The sequence below is a fragment of the Montipora foliosa genome, chromosome 8 (genome assembly GCF_036669935.1).
Source record: "Montipora foliosa isolate CH-2021 chromosome 8, ASM3666993v2, whole genome shotgun sequence".
NCBI lineage: Eukaryota > Metazoa > Cnidaria > Anthozoa > Scleractinia > Acroporidae > Montipora > Montipora foliosa.
The window spans coordinates 42,750,591-42,768,090 of record NC_090876.1 but is presented as its reverse complement, the minus strand read 5'-3'; the positions used below and the strand labels follow the sequence as shown (position 1 = coordinate 42,768,090).

The 17,500-nt window shown below is 38.1% G+C and overlaps 1 protein-coding gene across 2 annotated transcripts in view; it reads left to right on the top strand.

Moving 5' to 3' along the window:
• The first annotated feature begins 736 nt into the window (after positions 1 to 736).
• LOC138012776 (dual 3',5'-cyclic-AMP and -GMP phosphodiesterase 11A-like) overlaps positions 737 to 17,500 on the top strand; it is a 32,852-nt gene continuing 16,088 nt past the window's right edge. The window contains exons 1-10 of one of the 2 annotated variants that reach the window (XM_068859666.1): positions 737 to 2,166; positions 5,763 to 5,852; positions 7,755 to 7,823; positions 9,231 to 9,320; positions 10,331 to 10,498; positions 11,927 to 11,991; positions 12,084 to 12,153; positions 14,217 to 14,264; positions 16,435 to 16,519; positions 16,782 to 16,849. In XM_068859666.1, the coding sequence (XP_068715767.1) occupies positions 1,261 to 2,166; positions 5,763 to 5,852; positions 7,755 to 7,823; positions 9,231 to 9,320; positions 10,331 to 10,498; positions 11,927 to 11,991; positions 12,084 to 12,153; positions 14,217 to 14,264; positions 16,435 to 16,519; positions 16,782 to 16,849 (1,659 nt within the window). In that variant the 5' untranslated portion in view covers positions 737 to 1,260. The remainder of the gene's footprint in view (positions 2,167 to 5,762; positions 5,853 to 7,754; positions 7,824 to 9,230; positions 9,321 to 10,330; positions 10,499 to 11,926; positions 11,992 to 12,083; positions 12,154 to 14,216; positions 14,265 to 16,434; positions 16,520 to 16,781; positions 16,850 to 17,500) is intronic. The other variant, XM_068859667.1, reaches the window with a different exon arrangement.

The following is a 17,500-nucleotide window of genomic DNA, read 5'->3' as shown; positions in this document are numbered from 1 at the left end:
CTCCGTTTACTGAAACCAAATTTTCGTATTTGGAGGTAGTCTCCTTCGCAGCCGATGTTTTGGGGCGTCACGCAACTCTCGGATGCCTCAGATTTATATCTTCTCGCGCCGTTGAGCTGTGCTCTTGGTCTTAACTTGATTGACTTGGGCTATAGTGGGCTTGTTTTTAACGCCATTCAACTCGAGCATTCTGATAATCCAAAAGAAAAAACCGTGATTTACTTAGCAGAAGATGGCCAAAAAGAAACATGACACTTATTTTTTGTTTTCATCAGGCCTCATCTGTTTTTAATTAAACTTAATTTCATTTGTCCAGTTCTTCTTTTGCCAGCACTTAAATATCTTTGTTATGATCGATGGCTCAATAACTTACACGTCTGTACAGAAAAAAAGAACAGTATATTTTTTCTTTTTGGTAAAATAGGTATCATAGTATTTCCTGGATATTTGCCTGTGTTCGTGGGCTGGTGCGTGGTGATTTGTCTCCATCGGATAATATTTCATATTCATACGTACGTAAAAACGAGAACACGAGACGTCATACGAAGATTACCGAAATCAACAATATCTGCAATGGAAAAACTGCAAAATGTCTCTTGTATTTTAGCAATATCGATTCATCTGTTCGGATACAGACATTAAATGATCTATTTCAGACGGTCCAGCATCGTTGAAGTTGGTCCGGTGGTGCTTGGGACATCTCGCGTGACCAGATAAACCGCTGCGAAAATTGCACAACTGCGTTTTGTGTTCCAATTTCACGTTCCACAGCGTTTGAAAGCGACAATTTGTTCGTTTACTGTAATCAATATTGTCTGTCACAGGCAAACCCTATCTTGTGGAACGAAGATCGCTCGTGCTAAGAAAACGCTCATTTGAAAAAACAGCGGCCTGCGATTGCGGTTGAGCATTGCTCATGGCATGTTTAATATATCGCTGCACATATCTGGGCAACTTGCAGTTTATGGTATTACATTTCATGTGTGCGGGACCGCGATTAACCGGATAAAATTAAATTCAGCCGCGACAACTGTCCATCAGAGGTGAAAATTCTTCAGACACATTCCCCGCACTATAAAGGTTTCTCGATATTCGGTTTGTTTACACTCTTAAAACAAGTTACATGCGCGATCGAGTATATTTTTGGCGGTTCCGATGACAGAGTGATCGCTGGGCAGGCCGTGCGGGGAATCTTACAAACTGGTAGCGCCATGTGTTTCTTAATCTGGGCTGAGCTGACCTAGCAATAATGGCTAGACGATGACTTTAACGTTTGAGCAAGTTGAACGGTGGCTGGATGATAATCCGCAACTGGCAGAAGACTATTTCGTACGCAAGGGTACTACGCGTATGGTTGTATTGTGGAGCGAGGCAAGAGAAGAGTGCCCCGACGTGTTTTCCCCAGATGCATCGCTCATTCAAAACTGTGACGATCGCAGCGCGAAGAATTTTCGTTTCAATGATACAGTGCACTTCATCGATTCAAACGAGGGAAGAGAAAATATCAGTCAAGTGACGTTGACCGAAGGTAGAGCAAGGGCCCAAACGTCACCTATTACTCGGAGGTATTCAGAACCGCAGCGCCAACCGAATCCAAAACGACATGTTTATGTCGGTTGTCGCAAACATGGATCTTTGAGTTTTGTCGATTCCCTGGATTTAAGTACTTGTGATCTAAGAGATGAAAAATCCAGGAGGGTGCGAAGTCCGCCAACACGTCAGCTTCGAAAAACTAAATCGTTGCCGAACTGCGGACAACAGCACGCTCTTGGTGCTTTAATCGAGTCAAAAATCCGTCTACCGACCTCGATCGGCTTGAATGCCGCGTCCAAATTGGACTTGAAAAACAGCAACGAGAAACAGTTCTTTTTCGAGATCGTGCGGGACATTGCCAACGATCTCGATTTGACTACATTGAGTTATAAAATATTAGTAAATGTTGGGATCCTAACAAATGCTGATCGCTGTTCATTATTTCTCGTGGAGGGGCCGAAAGGTAAACAGTCACTCGTTTCAAAGGTTTTCGATGTGCAGATCGGAGTGCCTAATTCGCCCGCAAAGGAGTTCATTCAACAACAGAAAGAGATCACCGTTCCTTGGGGAAAGGGACTTGTTGGTTACGCGGCAGAAACCGGAGAAACTGTTAACATTCCCGATGCATACGAGGTCTGTAACGTTTTAAGTATAAATAAATCATTAGGAGTTTTAGGCGTATGTAAACCCAGAAATCGCTCGCTTGCATTGCTGTTTGGCCAAAGGATGTCTTCTTGCACAATTTATCGGTCTGTGTTTCGCGCGTTCGATTCCAAGAATCGTTCGATTTTGGTCTCTAAATGCGCGCGTCATATTTGCGAATCTTTCCAGCGATTCAAGCGAGCTGATTTAGCTATGCCTGTTCTTCTGGCTTTTCGTACCCTATTTCGTTATCACTTAGTTTGACTTCTGCAATTTGTTTCTAGTACTTTGGGCTGGAAAATGTACAACTCTATTTGCGAAAATTAAATTGAGTGCCGACCCGGATCAGGCAAATGCGTGGCTATTTTTATTCGCCATTAATTTCACCTACATTTTATTTGTATTTTACCAACCTAGGCACAATTTAAAGAAAGGCAAACGAGAGTCTGGCCGTTTTAGTAATGCATCGGTGCCATATAGACAATCTAGAAAAATTCATGTGAGGAAATCATGTTCTCGAAAATAGGAGATTTAAGTTGTAAATCAAGAGGTCCGGCCCAAAAAATAATAGTTTATGTTTTGAAGAAATATTCCCAGCTGAAGTATCGTGCATTATCATCTCACAACATCAAATTTGCATTTCTATCTTCAAGGATATCTAAAAAAATCGTGTTTTTTATATTACCTCGCACTTTTAATGCGCTCCTTTATCATTCTCCGCTCAAATTTTATGTAAGTCTTAATTTTATCAACGACGTAGCATTGTGCTTTCTCCATCAACCGGTTCTGAGTTAGCTGGCTATATCAACATTGTGTGGGTGGCTTATTACGCTTCACATGCGAAATTATCCATTGCGCAGCGGTGTCCAAACTCAGACGTTCAATATATTCGTGTTTCGTTTGGTATCAGCGGCCCTGATATCGATTGCGTTTCGCTGCATGGCCTATATGATCTATTTTGAGCCATATCATGTTTGTCCCTCCCACACCACCTAGCAATGCAGCTTTTTTGTCGATCGCCTCTTTCTTTAAATTAAAAGCAACAAATCGTAATTTGTAATACCCAACGACAGGTATTGTTTGTTTCGAAAAGCGGCACAGTGGTATGTTATTGTTTCTTTCGACTTGCGGTCGCAGGCGAGTTAACTTGCAATTATTGATCACTGATCGAAACGTGTTATATTTTACAGACAAAACCGTCTGATAAGTTGCGATATCAGTGTTAATGTTGACGGATTTCTCTTGGAAACCCTTTAGTGCTAATCTGATCCTTGACCAAGAACCTTGTTGACAGGCAAAATCATGTGTTGCTTTTCTAGATATGACCCTGGGGTTTAATCGTCGTGTGTTTGCCACAACGCGTCGCGTTTGCAGTGTATAACAACGTACTACTTTCTGCTTATCTGCGAACTAATATATTAATTGCTTCAAGCTTCTGCCGGATCAATTTAGCTTCAACCTCATCTCAAGGGTTTTTTATAGGGAAGATATCTGTTTACAAACATTACTTTTGTCATTCAAATTTGCCAACCACAAGAACAAAAGACTCTTTGTTTCGAGAAATAATGAGGCTCTGGTTAGCACATTAATGACAATAGGTGAGGTCAACGATATCTTCCCAGGCTATAGTATCTAAACCTCCAGAAACATTATTTTGATTTGATAATTGTGTTGAAGTGACACTATCTTATTTTTATAGACACTACTTATTAGTCATTGGTGTAAGTTATAATTATTAGGCTTGCAAATATTTTCTTCCACAATTTGTTACATATTGGTGGGGCTTTTTAAAGTCAAACGTTATCTGCATATATTAATAATGTTTCAAGTTTATCTGTTAGCGCACACCCGTGGCTCAGTTGGTTGAGCACTGGGCTACCATGTGGGAGGTAGTGAGTTCTACTCTGGCTGGACCAACTCTCAGGGTCTTAAAAGTGCTGCCTTTGTAATTACACCCCCATATATATGGTTAGACTTTCAAGTCTTCTCGGGTATTAAAGGACTATTAACCATAGGCCCCGTCTCATAAATATCTTCCATGTTCATGAGTTCCCTGTGGGACGTTAAAGAACCCACACACTATTCGAGGAGAGCAGGGGATGAAGTTCCCGGTGTTGTGGCTGTCCTCTGTGAGTGTATGTGTGTATGGGTGGGTGGGTGGGTATAACAGGTCCACATCAGTTGAATAGCTGCCAAAACTTCAACCTGCTCAAACAAATAAACAACAAACAAACAAACAAACATTGAATTTTTGGTGGTTAGCAAATGGTAGGGAAAAATCGAAGAATGGTAAAATTAGAAAAGAGAAAACACATGAATGGCCTCAATAGTTTACTCGGCAAAAATCAAACAATCATGAAATGCGGTAGTTCTTTCCCTTGTGTGCACTGTGGGTCACCCTCCACCCCAGTTGTCATTGATCAAAGAAACCTCTGGCTCTCCACCCCCCCCCCCCCCCAAAAAAAAAAAAAAATAAATAAATAAATAAATAAATAAATAAATAAAAATAAAAATAAAAATAAAATAAAAATAAAAATAAAAATAAAATAAAATAAATAAATAACAATAAAAAAACAAACTGAATTTCCTTTCCTCTTTTGGATGTAAATGGCTTACAGAAAATGATGGTTGACCTGACTAATTCAACTACAGCCTCCTGTTTACAAAATAGGCAGGTCTTTAACTATAATAGACAAAAACTAAGTTGTTGTAGTTACTCAAAGACATTCCACTCAGATAACATTCTCATTTCAAATACAATAAAATGCAGCGAAGAAGAACCTTAGAGATTTAAGAACCTCCTGGCAGAAATTTGTCATTTTAATACTCCAAAATATAAGAACCAGTTTAGCCAAGAAAAATCAACTGGTTCTTATATGTGGGGTTAGACTAAATTTTCATAAACATTTTGATCTGAAAGTCTGGCATTAATATGGGAAATTTATTTTACAGTACTGAAAATATAATGTAAAATGCAACAATAGAAAAAAAACGAATAAAAATTTAAAAAATGTTTGTTTTCTACAATAAATGTGGTCTGTGCTTGTTTGTGTTCTTAGCCATTGCATAAGATGATTTATAGCAATTTCTTGTAATCAACAAAAATATCCTTCTTCATAAAAATTAAGAACCTATTTCGCCCAAACTTCCAATAAGAACTCCAAACTATAAGAATCTATTTTGCCAGACTTAAAAAAATCTAGGTTCTTCTTCGTAGCATTTTACTGTACTTATGTGTTGCATAAAATCAGTAATATTTGTAAAAGAGAGGTAATTAGATTAGGTAGAGCACGGTCGAAATATAGGGGCTTGGTTACTAGTTTATAAACTAGTAACCAAGCCCCTATATTTCAACCACACTCAATTATCAACAGAGGAGCCCGCAAAATTATTAGTCATTGAGGTGATAAATGAATAATATGGTGTATGATTGTTTGTCTCACGATGTAGTCACTCAGTAGGTGGTCCTACATCCTGAGACAAACATATATAGTCTCTTAGGTTGTTGTACATTGTGAGACAAATGATCATACACGGTATTATTTAATCAGTATTATTGATATCCACAAGGTTTTTCTTCATTTTAGGATCCACGCTTCAACAAGGAAGTTGATCGGCAGACTGGTTACCACACTAAGAGCATATTGTGCAAGCCTGTGAAGAACAATGAAGGAGAGGTGTGTGCACCTAGTTTCAAAAAGTCTCCTGTTGTCTTTTTAATCCTGGAAGTTCCAACATTTTGGAAGATGATGCAATAAAATCTGTAGATATCTGAACACTTCCAAATTAAAGATGCAGTCCAAGTCCCAGGATGCTTATCGCTAAACATGTTGTCCTCCCTGGTGCTTTTTCTGTCCAAAAGCAGATTTTAGGAAAGGGGCTTGTCAACTTAGTAGAGTTTTTGTTTCTTGCATGAGTGGAGTTCACTATTTATAGGAAAAAACTCACCTTTGTTAATGGAGCTGTCATATACAAGGCTGTTGCCTAACAGGAGCCCAGTAGCCTGGGGCTCCCAAAGAATAGCTCTGGGTGCCTTAATTTTTCACAGCAACACCTTTCACTTTATATGTTGGGCTCCTAGGTTCTCAGCGTTTAGCTCTGAGGGCCCCTTTAAAATTTTCTTAGGCAGCAGCCTTGATATAGGAAGCAAGGATTAGGGCACAGTGGTTAGAACACTCTCCTCCCTTCAATGTGGCCCACCCTCAATTCCCATCACATGTATAAGTTTGTTAGTGATCTCCTTTAATTTCTCGCTCCGAGAGGTTTTTCTTTGGGTACTCTGGTTTTCCCCTCTTCTCAAAAACCAACCTATGATTTGATATGAGTTCATTTGGTTTGAATTTTGTGTAGTGTCCCCAATGGACCATTTTACGCTTGTATGCTCAGCGACCTAGCCTATGAATGGCTGCGAGGCTGCCGGTGACCTTGTATTGATACAGCCCCCACAGCTTTTATCGTGTAAATTGTGTTTTTGTAATTCTAATTAGTCCGTAAACATAATGATTACAAAAGCACGAAGGTTTGTATCAAAACAGGGTCACCAGCAGCCTCGCTTCCATTCTTAGGCCAGGTAACTTAGGTACAACTGTAAAATGGTCTATTAGTACTCCAGTTCTAACTTTTGACACTGAAGTAAAGTTCATCATCATTGTCATCATTACCAGTCTAAAAATGGTCTGTAAGTGTGAGCTTGAAGCGATAATATATTGATAAAGTGTGTATCATTTATATATATGGGGCATTTCTCTTACTGATATGCTCAAATTTATGCGCTTTACAACAGTGAATTTTGAAAGAAGCATTTCAAATACACTTTAACCAATTGACCCCTATGAGTGAGACTTAACAGATTTTGCTTTGCCTAATTAACGCCAGACGATTTTACTCGTCAACTGGGGTTGTCCTAGTGTGTTTGCGGTAAGAATAGGTTAAGCAGTCAAAGCGGTCAAAGCAGTCCATTAGCATGATTAATTAAGAACCCCAATTTTCAGGAGGCAATAGATTGGCTGTATGCAAAGTGTGCTAGAGTTGAATTAATTTTGAGATCATCCAAGACTAGTCAGTCCAGCCAATGGTGAGAGTGGGATTTGAACCAAGTGGAGACACATACAAATCCTGCACAGGAACCATCGGACTGCAATGTCCCCTCTCCCTGGTACAAGGGACAGGTCAAGAGCAAGAAGGTGGAGCAGGGTGGGTGGAGAAGGGGTGGATCAGCAAAATTTATGCAGGGAGAAAAGGAGGGCCTGCATATGATTTTATTGTTTTGTTATTAATTAAAAGTAAGATTTTTATAAAATCTTCTCAACAAGAATCTTAACTACTCTCAGGTAACAGCATAAAAAAAACTCACTGTGGGGTAAAAGTAAGAAAATGACATTTCGAAAACCAATACCGGTGCATAGAGTTTAAAACATCACATGGTCTTACTTTGCGCTTTGCTGGCTGTCAATAACTTTGAGCCAAACGTTTTCCTGTGCAGCTATTAAGACATAAACCAAACTCAGCCGGATTTAATCCAATTTCTTGTAAATTAGTGGGACATTTACACATTTAATGGGTATTTGGTTTCCACATAGGTTGTAGGTGTGGCTCAAATAATCAACAAGATGCCTGGACCAGTGCCATTCACTCAAGAAGATGAGGAGGTTTGGTGTTTCTCTTGTTAAATTCCAAAGTTGAAATAACAATTTAGGGTAGTTATAATTAAACTTACATGTATTTATTTATTCACTCTCAGACTGAGTAAAAAGATTTTTATAAACTGTTGGGAGTCATTTTTTAACAATATAGTTTATGGTGAAAGCTGATACAGCTCTACCTTTTACCATTTTCTTCTTCTTCAATGATGAAGTATGTAACTCCTAGCCTGGCTCCTTACAAACATCCTAAGTGTAAGCACATATTGTCTGAGAAATCCTCATTTTATTCTTGACTGGCAAGTGAGTCTTTTTCCTCTCCCTCCCTGACTAGTAGGGTTATCCCCTTGGTATTGTTATAAGGTAGTTTTTCCTATATGGATAGATATCTTGTAATCTTTATGCTTTTGTCATTTCTATTAAAAATGGTTTGGGGATAAGTGTTATGGCACCAACCCTTCAGCAACACTGAAGCTATGGTGGCATAGTACATTCCCCTTGCTGACCAAACCATCTATGAGCTTGGCATACATGTAGGTACACGCTGTTCAGGCTACCTGCGCATGGCTAGTATGACACTTGCTGACATAGGCGCTGGCCTAGCCCCAGTCACTGGCCTTGCAGTGGCAGTTGGCACCCGGACCCTGGACAACACTTTATCCCCCTGCCTCTTTCCTCCCACCTGAGTGCTGCGTCTTAATTTTTGTGTGACATTAACCCATTGACTCCTGGGAGTGAGACTTAACAGATTTTACTCTGTCTAACGCCAGACAATTTTACTTGTCAACTGAAAGCATCCTGGGATGCCTGAGTAATGAATGGATTAACTGGATAATTAATTTAAGAAATTCAGGCAGCTTCAACCGTATTCCCATTGAAAGCTGCCTGAATTTTTCAGGTGTCTAAAAGGGACAATATAGTCTAAGACCAATTCAACTAACTCAGTGTTGCACCCAATTCAAATCCTTTGGGAATAAAACAGTTTTTCCCAAGTATTTCCGTATCATTTTGATGTGAGAAAATTATGCTACAATTAAGTACATTATCATGCAAATGCAAGTTACACAAATAATCTTATAACCCCAATTGATTTGAATTATGTACAACATTGATTTAACCAAATTGGTCTATCACTTAAATTGTCCAGGTAAGCTAGTGGGAGGATCACTTCTCCATTTCATCTGTGAACCACACTTCAAATATCTACATTTTATTTCACATTAAACTCCATCTTTCATTTCTTTGCTAGTGAAACGTTTGAAGTTCATATCTTAATTTAAAGCTCAGCTTGTTATAATAATTCATACCATGTTATTATTGGCCCCTTACATTGTTTTCATAATCAAATTTAGTATTCGCTTAATATACTTAACGTTGTTAATTTTTGTTAAAAAGAATGACTGTTTTCCTTTTTAGGTCTGTGAAATGTATCTGACCTTCTGTGGAATAGGCATCACCAATGCGAAGCTGTTTGAACTCTCAGCAATTGAATTCAACAGGAACAGAGTAAGTGATAAGAGCGTCTTTCATTTGACCTTGAAAAAGAAATGTGTAAGACATTTAATTGGCTTATCAAACAAAAACAAATGAGCGCAAATTTTCATTGGCTTAAAGTGAGCGTGGATGCAAACAACATCGTCTGTCCATGGAACTTTCTGGAAAGCAATCAGCATTTCGCTTTGATGACATCATTTAAAATGCAGTGATGTGATTGGGCAATCTGTTTGACAGACACTGTTTACTGCCAATATAAGGAGTTTCCTTGGCGGGAATAAGGAGAGGCTTTTTAAGTTTGTTTTAATCTTGCCAAACATTGGTCTGTGAAACAAATTGCAAACCCTTTTTAATTTCAAGGTCATATATATATGAAAGTCGTTCTATATCTTTCAAACCTGCGTGGATCACTTTTAATTATTAAAAGACTAGCATGAATCATACATGTAGGAATATTAAATGTTACTTGAGCAGTAGGTAACAAAAGGACAGCTTGAGAAATCCAGGCTTGAGCAAGATTTGAACCCATTACTGTCTGAGGTGCTGCGGCAGTGCTCCATCAATAGAGCGATTAATTTTGAGAGCTGGTCATTTGTGAATTTGTCATAAACCCATAGAGGCTGTGGATTTTAAGAGACTGTTGGAAGTAGTGATGTTTTTGAACTATTTTGCCCTGTAAAGTTTCAAACTAAAGTAATAAGATGCGTAGCAAGAGCAAATTAAAAGGGCCAATACTTCACAATAATAATTATTATTTGTGGCTTAAGTTGTCTTGGCTATCCTCTGAATGAGAGCAAGGTTAGAGGTATATGTCTGAATAAAAATAAGGTCATCTTTGGATAGTGTGGTGGCTCTGGTAAGCTGGGCTAAATAAATTTTTTGGTCTTTTTAATTAGCAATATCTAGTTTATTAGACTATAAATATACATAGCAAGTGCTTATATAGGTGCACTGTAGACATTTCCACAAAGAAGCCTGGGTAAAAGATTATAAGTTATTAACCCCTTTTTTTCAATTTGTAGGCACTGCTGGAGCTTGTCCATGACATCTTTGAAGAGCAGACCTCACTTGACAAAGTTGTGCACAAGATCATGAGGCGGGCTTTGTCCATGCTGAAATGTGAACGATGTTCTGTTCTCCTGTTAATGCACCCAGTACTGGGTAACAGCTTAGCAGAGGAAAGAGCACAGGTGAATCACCTTTTCCAGTAAATAAGACTGACCACCCACTAATTATTAAGCAATTAGACAAGCAGAGAATTAGAGCACATACTCATTATCCTGTGATCTTATTGGAGGTGATGTGCAGTAATATAGTTTATGTGCAGTAATATAGTTTATTAGTATCTTTTACCTTGTAAACTGGTAGTGATCAGCATAATTATGTTAACAACATCTAGGTCCCCTTTAATAGTGCTCAGCTTTTCAATTGCTTGAAATGGTCATACGTACAGTCAACTCTTGTTATAGCGGACACCCTTGGGACCACGATTTGGTGTCCGTAATAGCGAGAGTCCGTAATAGCGGGGTGCGTGAAAATTTTGATTTTACACCATATTTACAGAAGGGGGTCACAGGTGTGTTCATTTTCATTAACTCCAGTACTTTTTCAGACCCGTTGTCGCACGCAAAGAGTGTCAGAACTTTATTTACAAACAGAAGAACTTAACAGAACAGGAGTTACGTACCCTTTGTGTACAGTACTAAGTACGTAAAAAACAGTCATCGTATGTTGCAGCAATGTCCATCATCGTTTTGGTTTCCTACTGTACTGAAGTACACTAACCTACATTTCTAAAAAAAATTATTTTCAAGGAAAAACCTGGACATCAGCTAGTGATTGCATCAGCTATCACATTGCCTTGAAATATCATTCCAATCGGCTCTGTGTACTTCTCCTTTGAATTGCAACTTCCCCCACTTTGTCGTCAAGGAGACTAAATTCATTAGCAACTTAAACTCCCCTCTATGAATAAAAAAAGCAGAAAAAGTAGACTTGATATATATGTGTGCAAATTTTCCAAGATGCTGCTCGGTGTCCGCTATAACGAGAGAGAAAAAAATAAAATTGTAACGTTGGGACCGAATAAAGTGTCCGTAAGTCCGTAATAGCGGGAGTTTATTTCAGTCAAACGTCTGTAACTTTCGCTGGGGATTTAGCTGCTGTCCGTAATAGCGGGGTGTCCGTAATAGTGAGGTGTCCGCAATGTGGGAGTTGACTGTACATCTATTCAGTTGATACTACCAAATTATTATTTTAGATCTAGACACTCATGGATGCAGCGCCGCAGTTTCTCACTCCATTACGTATACCTTGTCAGCAAAGGATATGAAACTTTTATGATTTATAAGTTCATGTCTGCGGCATTTATTCACTGGGATGGCAAATCCATATGTCTTGTGGCAATTGTGTGGCTTTGCTTACTAGGGTAGAATTTTCCCTGAATAATGGAATTCATGTAGAAACAATAGGTCATTTCCAAGTTGAAATTATAAATTCCTTTTTATAAACTTTGACAGTCTAAAAGGAATGTCTTTCTTCTGAGAACAATAATTTACTTTTTATTTGCATTTAAAGTAACTGTAGCCTGTGTCAGAAGTGTTTACTTCCTTTGTTAGGATTTAAGGATCACCAAAGTCTTCAACTTAAGAGTATCTGGAACTCGGAATACCAACAGTACAATGTACGTATCCAAACTTGTGGAGGGTGTGTTAATAGGTTGCCTAAAACTTTCAGTAACTGTTATAATAATAGTGTGTTGCCTGTTAACTTCAGTTACAGTGAGGGAAGAGATGATGGGTCTTTCACTACAAGAATAGCAAAGTTGGTAGCATCAACAGGCAAGGTAATATAATGTGGAGCAGATCTAAAACACAGGTCACAGGTCACAGGTCAGTGTATGTGTCACTGTGCTACAGCTAAGTAAACAACACTGAAAGTGTCTCCTAGTCCTTATCACTCTAAAAATGTTTTTGTCATGTTTAGAGGAAACATTTGGCTAAGTTCATCAGGGGTCAGGATGGCTTAACGGTTGTCAACCGTGCCTTCCACCTCTGTCACCAGGGTTCAACCCTCGGCCCTGAGGTGGTATGTGGGCTGAGTTTCAGTTGATCACAATCAGACTCCGGGGATTTTTCTCTGGTAATCCGGTTTTCATCCTTCATCAAAATAGATTCTTGAGCAGTGAATTACACTCAATAGGGATACCCTAGAGCTGGACGGGTATCCTTACCTTTCATTGAAGTGAATGAATAAAGTTGGTAGTAAAGCAGGGACTTCTAGTCTTGACCTGTGGGATGTGAGCTGTGTCTTAGACCCCCCTCATAATGTGCACAGATCATAAATAATATGTCCTTACTGCTGACCAGTTTGTCACTGGCTCGATATTATTGGTAGAGCAATGGTCCACTTAGTACAATTTATTAGTGTAGGTTAAGGTAGAAGACAACTCATCCATCCCCTTTCAAGGTCAGTGGGTTCAATAAGTACTGACAGCTGACCTTCACTAAGAGGAGTCAGCTACTGGTACTTTCAGATCTATTGATATTTTGACAATAAGGATTTTAAGATCTACTACGACGACGGTGATGAAAATGTCTCTTCAAAATGCAACTTTGCACAATCCTAAGCCTTTTGCGATTATTTCATCTCGTTCACTTGGTACAATGTGAGCGAATTATCCTAAAATTGAATTTCTATGAGCGGTTTTAGAGTAAAAAAAAAAGAATTAATATAGAATGAAAGATTCGCATTTGTACACTCACGTTGTCATTAAAACCTCAAATTTGGTGATTTCACATTGTTGTTATGCAGAGTACAGCAATGAAATGCATACCGCACATGCAGCACGATTCTTTTCCATCTTTTAACCAATCATATTATTGTTTTGTGGCGTTGTCGTAGCTTTAGCCGTTGTCATTTCTTAAACTCCCTAATGTCAACATGAAGTTGTCCAAACATGATCATTAATTTTGCTTATTTGAAAAGTGGCATTTTGCTGCCTTCTTTTAAAAATGCCATGACCCCAGGCCAGTCACCCCTTGAGAAAGAGACCCTTAGGTCCCTTGTTGATATCGTTGGTTACACTAATCAAACCATGCAGCCACCAACGGCTTCAAGTTTTATTGAAAACCCTGCTCTCTAAACTTTTCAAATTTTCTTCTATTTAAGAGGAGGCAAACCATGTGAGTCATAAAGTTATTGAAAGCTAACCATTTTAAAATGGGTGCTTAGACTTAAATGCGAGACTCGCATGACTTGCTGGCTTGCAGGTTGTCCAGCCCCTCATTTACATACTATGTAACTGGCTTGTTTTTTTAAAGAATCCCATACTGAGTGATGTTGCAGACCCTCTGCAGTTTACAAAATTGATATCATTATGTATTTTGCATTAAATTTTAACGTCAACAGTTTGAAGATTGGCTGCTATGTGGTGTAAGCCTCGCACAAAACGAGAGCACTCAAAACGTCCTGAGAGCTGTCTTAAAAACTTTTGTTGAGGCCTAATTAGGCCTAAGGTTAATATCTTTTATGCATGTTTACGATACTTTCTGTATTCTTATTAGGCCTAAACAAAAGTTTTAAGACAGCTCTCGGGATGTTTTGTGCGCTCTCGTTTTGTGCGAGGCTTACACCACGTAGTAGCCTGTAGATTACATAGTAATGTATCAATAATTGTGGGTAAAATATTTCCAAAGTATTAAAACAGCGAAAAAACACTTGGTGGGGTCGGGTGGAGTGGTTCATCAAACACCTCTAGATCTAGTTTCTCCCACCAACACTGTTGTCATAGTTAGCTTGCATGTCTGAAGGTTAATCCATAACTGCTTTCACGATATTCACCACCTCTGCAAGCATGTACAGTGGGTAAAAAGCCAAATTTTGATGGTTTGTTTCCATGGTTTTCAGACGTTCAATGTTCCTGATGCAACTCAAGATCAAAGGTTTAAAAGAATTGTAAGTTGATCAAGGGGTCTGGGTTAATTTATTTTATTGGTCAATCAGTAATCTTTAATTCAATTATTAAATTTTCAATCTCGGATATTGCATTTCTAGTGTTCTGATTGGCTCACTCAATCTCGGTTATCAGCTCATTTACCACAATGACCTTATATGGAAGCTGATTGCATCGGTTGTTTTGTAAAAACTGAGACAACATTCTTTTGTGCTGTAAGTAAAACAGTTCAGAATTTAATGAAAATTTAATAAAACAGTTGTTCCATTCACCCTTATTGGATATGAGACTGGTTATAGCCAACTTGGTCCTATGTGCCTCGTTGGCTATTTACCACCACATACCCAACTTGCGCTCATGGAAGAATAATTATTATTTTTGTTAATTATCCCGTTATGTTATGAAGTGACCACAAACAGGCTGTTCAGTTTTTCGTGGGCAATACAACTCACTCTCGCGAGTCAGATTCACCTCTTCGGTACTTGTCTTGTATGAGATTCAAGCTTGTTTATGTCTGGAAATGCAGCGATAATCAGATGCAAGCTTAATCTTTTGATAAACATCACAAAGTAAATGTCTCTCCACCAGCAAGCCACGTGGGACTTCGGCTTTTGGGGACTAAATTTTAGGTCTGCTTTTTTAATGTATTGTGCTTGAAAAAGTGAACCCCAATATGTTGGCTATAAATTATTTATCCTTCATTAAAACACTACGCCAATTTACTGGAGGGTAGATGCCGCAAAGGTAGCAAGAGAGGAGAAGCACTCGCCTCAGCAGCAAGGAGGTCACCATGGCAACTGAGCCACAGTTCACCTCCCAAGGGTATCCACCAAGCAAGCAGGTGCTTTGGAGAGAGGAGGGTCTATGGACCGGAGGCCATGGGACCATCCCTACCCCAAAAAACACCCAGAGCACCAATACCCGCACCTTGTGGTGAGAGCACTCGCTGCCCACCAATGTAGCCCAGCTTCAATTCCCAGACTCAACGTCATAAATATATTATGTGGGTTGAGTTTGTTGGTTCTCTACTCTGCTCAGAGAGGTTTTTTCTACGTGTACTCCGGTTTTCTCCTCTTCTCAAAAACCAATGTTTGATTTGATTTGAGATGTATTGATTTGTCTTGTGTGTTCAGTGTCTTCAACTAGTGCCCCAGCACCAATTCTGTTATAATTGGTCTTAAAAATTAAAGATAATCTTAGTGCAATTAATTTACTTTAAATGCATTTAATGAATTCCATATCACTGCTATTCCTCTGTTCTTTTATTGGAAAGAATCTTAACTTGATATCTGTGATATCCTTCATCTAGAGTAAACCTTTTTGTCAACACTCAGTAACTCACTCAAATATGTATTTCTTGTCACTTAATCATATTTAATTATGCATGTTTCACCTAGTTGTTATGTAGTCCTAACGGTTTTTCAAATATTCTGTAACTGACGATGATGTTTGTAACATTGAAACATGTCGAAATTAAAAAATGTCATAACTTTCTTAAAGATAACAATTTGCTTTCTGCTGTCTCGACCTTTTTGTCAAATATTATTGAATCTTAAGATTATCAGCAATCAATTAGCTAGAATCTCAATTTGCATTCCACTGTAGTACCTCACATCTTTATGATAATAGAAGTAGTCAGTGTGACTTTTTACATTGACATTATTCTTAAAACTAATTATTATTTTCCTTTCGTAATCTTTGATTAGCTTTGCTAAATTTGGGTGGACAAACTTTTCATTGTAACTAGTATGTAATAAACGTTGTTGTTGTTATTAATGCAGTCTGCTGGTTGGTGCTACAGTAAAAACTGAAACCACTAGTTGAAAGTTGAACTTCAGGGTCCGGTTGTTCAAAAGCTGATTAATGCTAATCCCAGATTAAAAATTAAGGAAGGAGTTTTTTTCTCTAATCCCAAATCCTGTTCAATGCTGATATTTGGCAAAACTTTACGTTAGAGGAAGTCAATCTTGAAAAACAAAAAGAAGCAAAAGAAACTTTCACCAAAAAGTTGAAAACGTGAAACATAAGTTTTATGCTTATCCTGGATTAAGTTATAATCAGCTTTGGAACAAAGGGGCCCAGAAGTCTGTGATTTAATTTCACCTCTTAAAAACAGAATTTTTTGGTAAAAAAGTGTTTTTGGAAATAACAAGTGGTGTTTGTTTTTGATAGCTTGCAATGAGTTCTGACAATGGAGTGGAAGCTCACAGACCAATTCTTTGTATGCCAATCAGAAACAACAAGTTTGAAATCATTGGTAAGTTGATTGAAAAAATGTTTTAAAAAAAATTCAACACAAGCTCATGGTAAGTAATAATAATAAAAACATGATAAAAATAACAAATTTATTAATAATAATAATCTGTAAGTTTATTTAAGACTTCAAAGTATGATGAAGAGCATTTGCCTTATGTTGATTTTTCTTTAAAACTATGTGAGATTTTTATCACTGGAAAGCTCTCCAATCCATGTCCTCTCATGATTTTGACAATATTTTCTGTTATTTAACCTTACAACAGGAGTAGCTCAGTTGATTAGCAAGCTGAATAACAAGCCTTTTGACGAAAGTGATGAGACGTTATTTGAGGTATTGCTATGCTTATGTGGCCATAGGGGGCCCTTACAAACTATGTGACCATTAATCTCTATATTTTTCTCATAACTTCAATAAATCATGATCACATATCTTAACAAAATAAATGTAATTTTACCAAAAGTGTTGTTTGTGGTAATCCTTGTAGCTGAAAATGACGAAATTCTAGTGATTTGAAGGGTTTGGGTTGGACGTTCACCTGAGGGTACCAATAGAACGACCTGTAGCCTATTCTGTTATTGGACCTACAGTCCATTCTATTGTTTTGTTATTATACCGTAAATCCTGTATATTATTTGCAACATTTTTATTTACTTGCGGGAACCAAATCTGAACTTCCAGCGTGTGAATAAACCATACTGAATCAGTCCACATGAATTGTTACTGTTGTGATTAATTAATTATACAGTCCATCATTTTATTGATTTGGTTATGAAGAATAATGTGTGTGTGTGAAAGGGGGAGGGGTGGGGGACTTAATAACTTTCTTCCTCTGAAAAGGGGGTGGGGGACTTAATGGAGGATTTGCGGTATGTGATTATAATAGCTCTACGATATTTTGGATTTTATCGAAATTATGTGAAAGATACAGACATAAACGGTCACACAGTTTGTATGGGCCCCCTATTATGTGGGTCTTGCTGT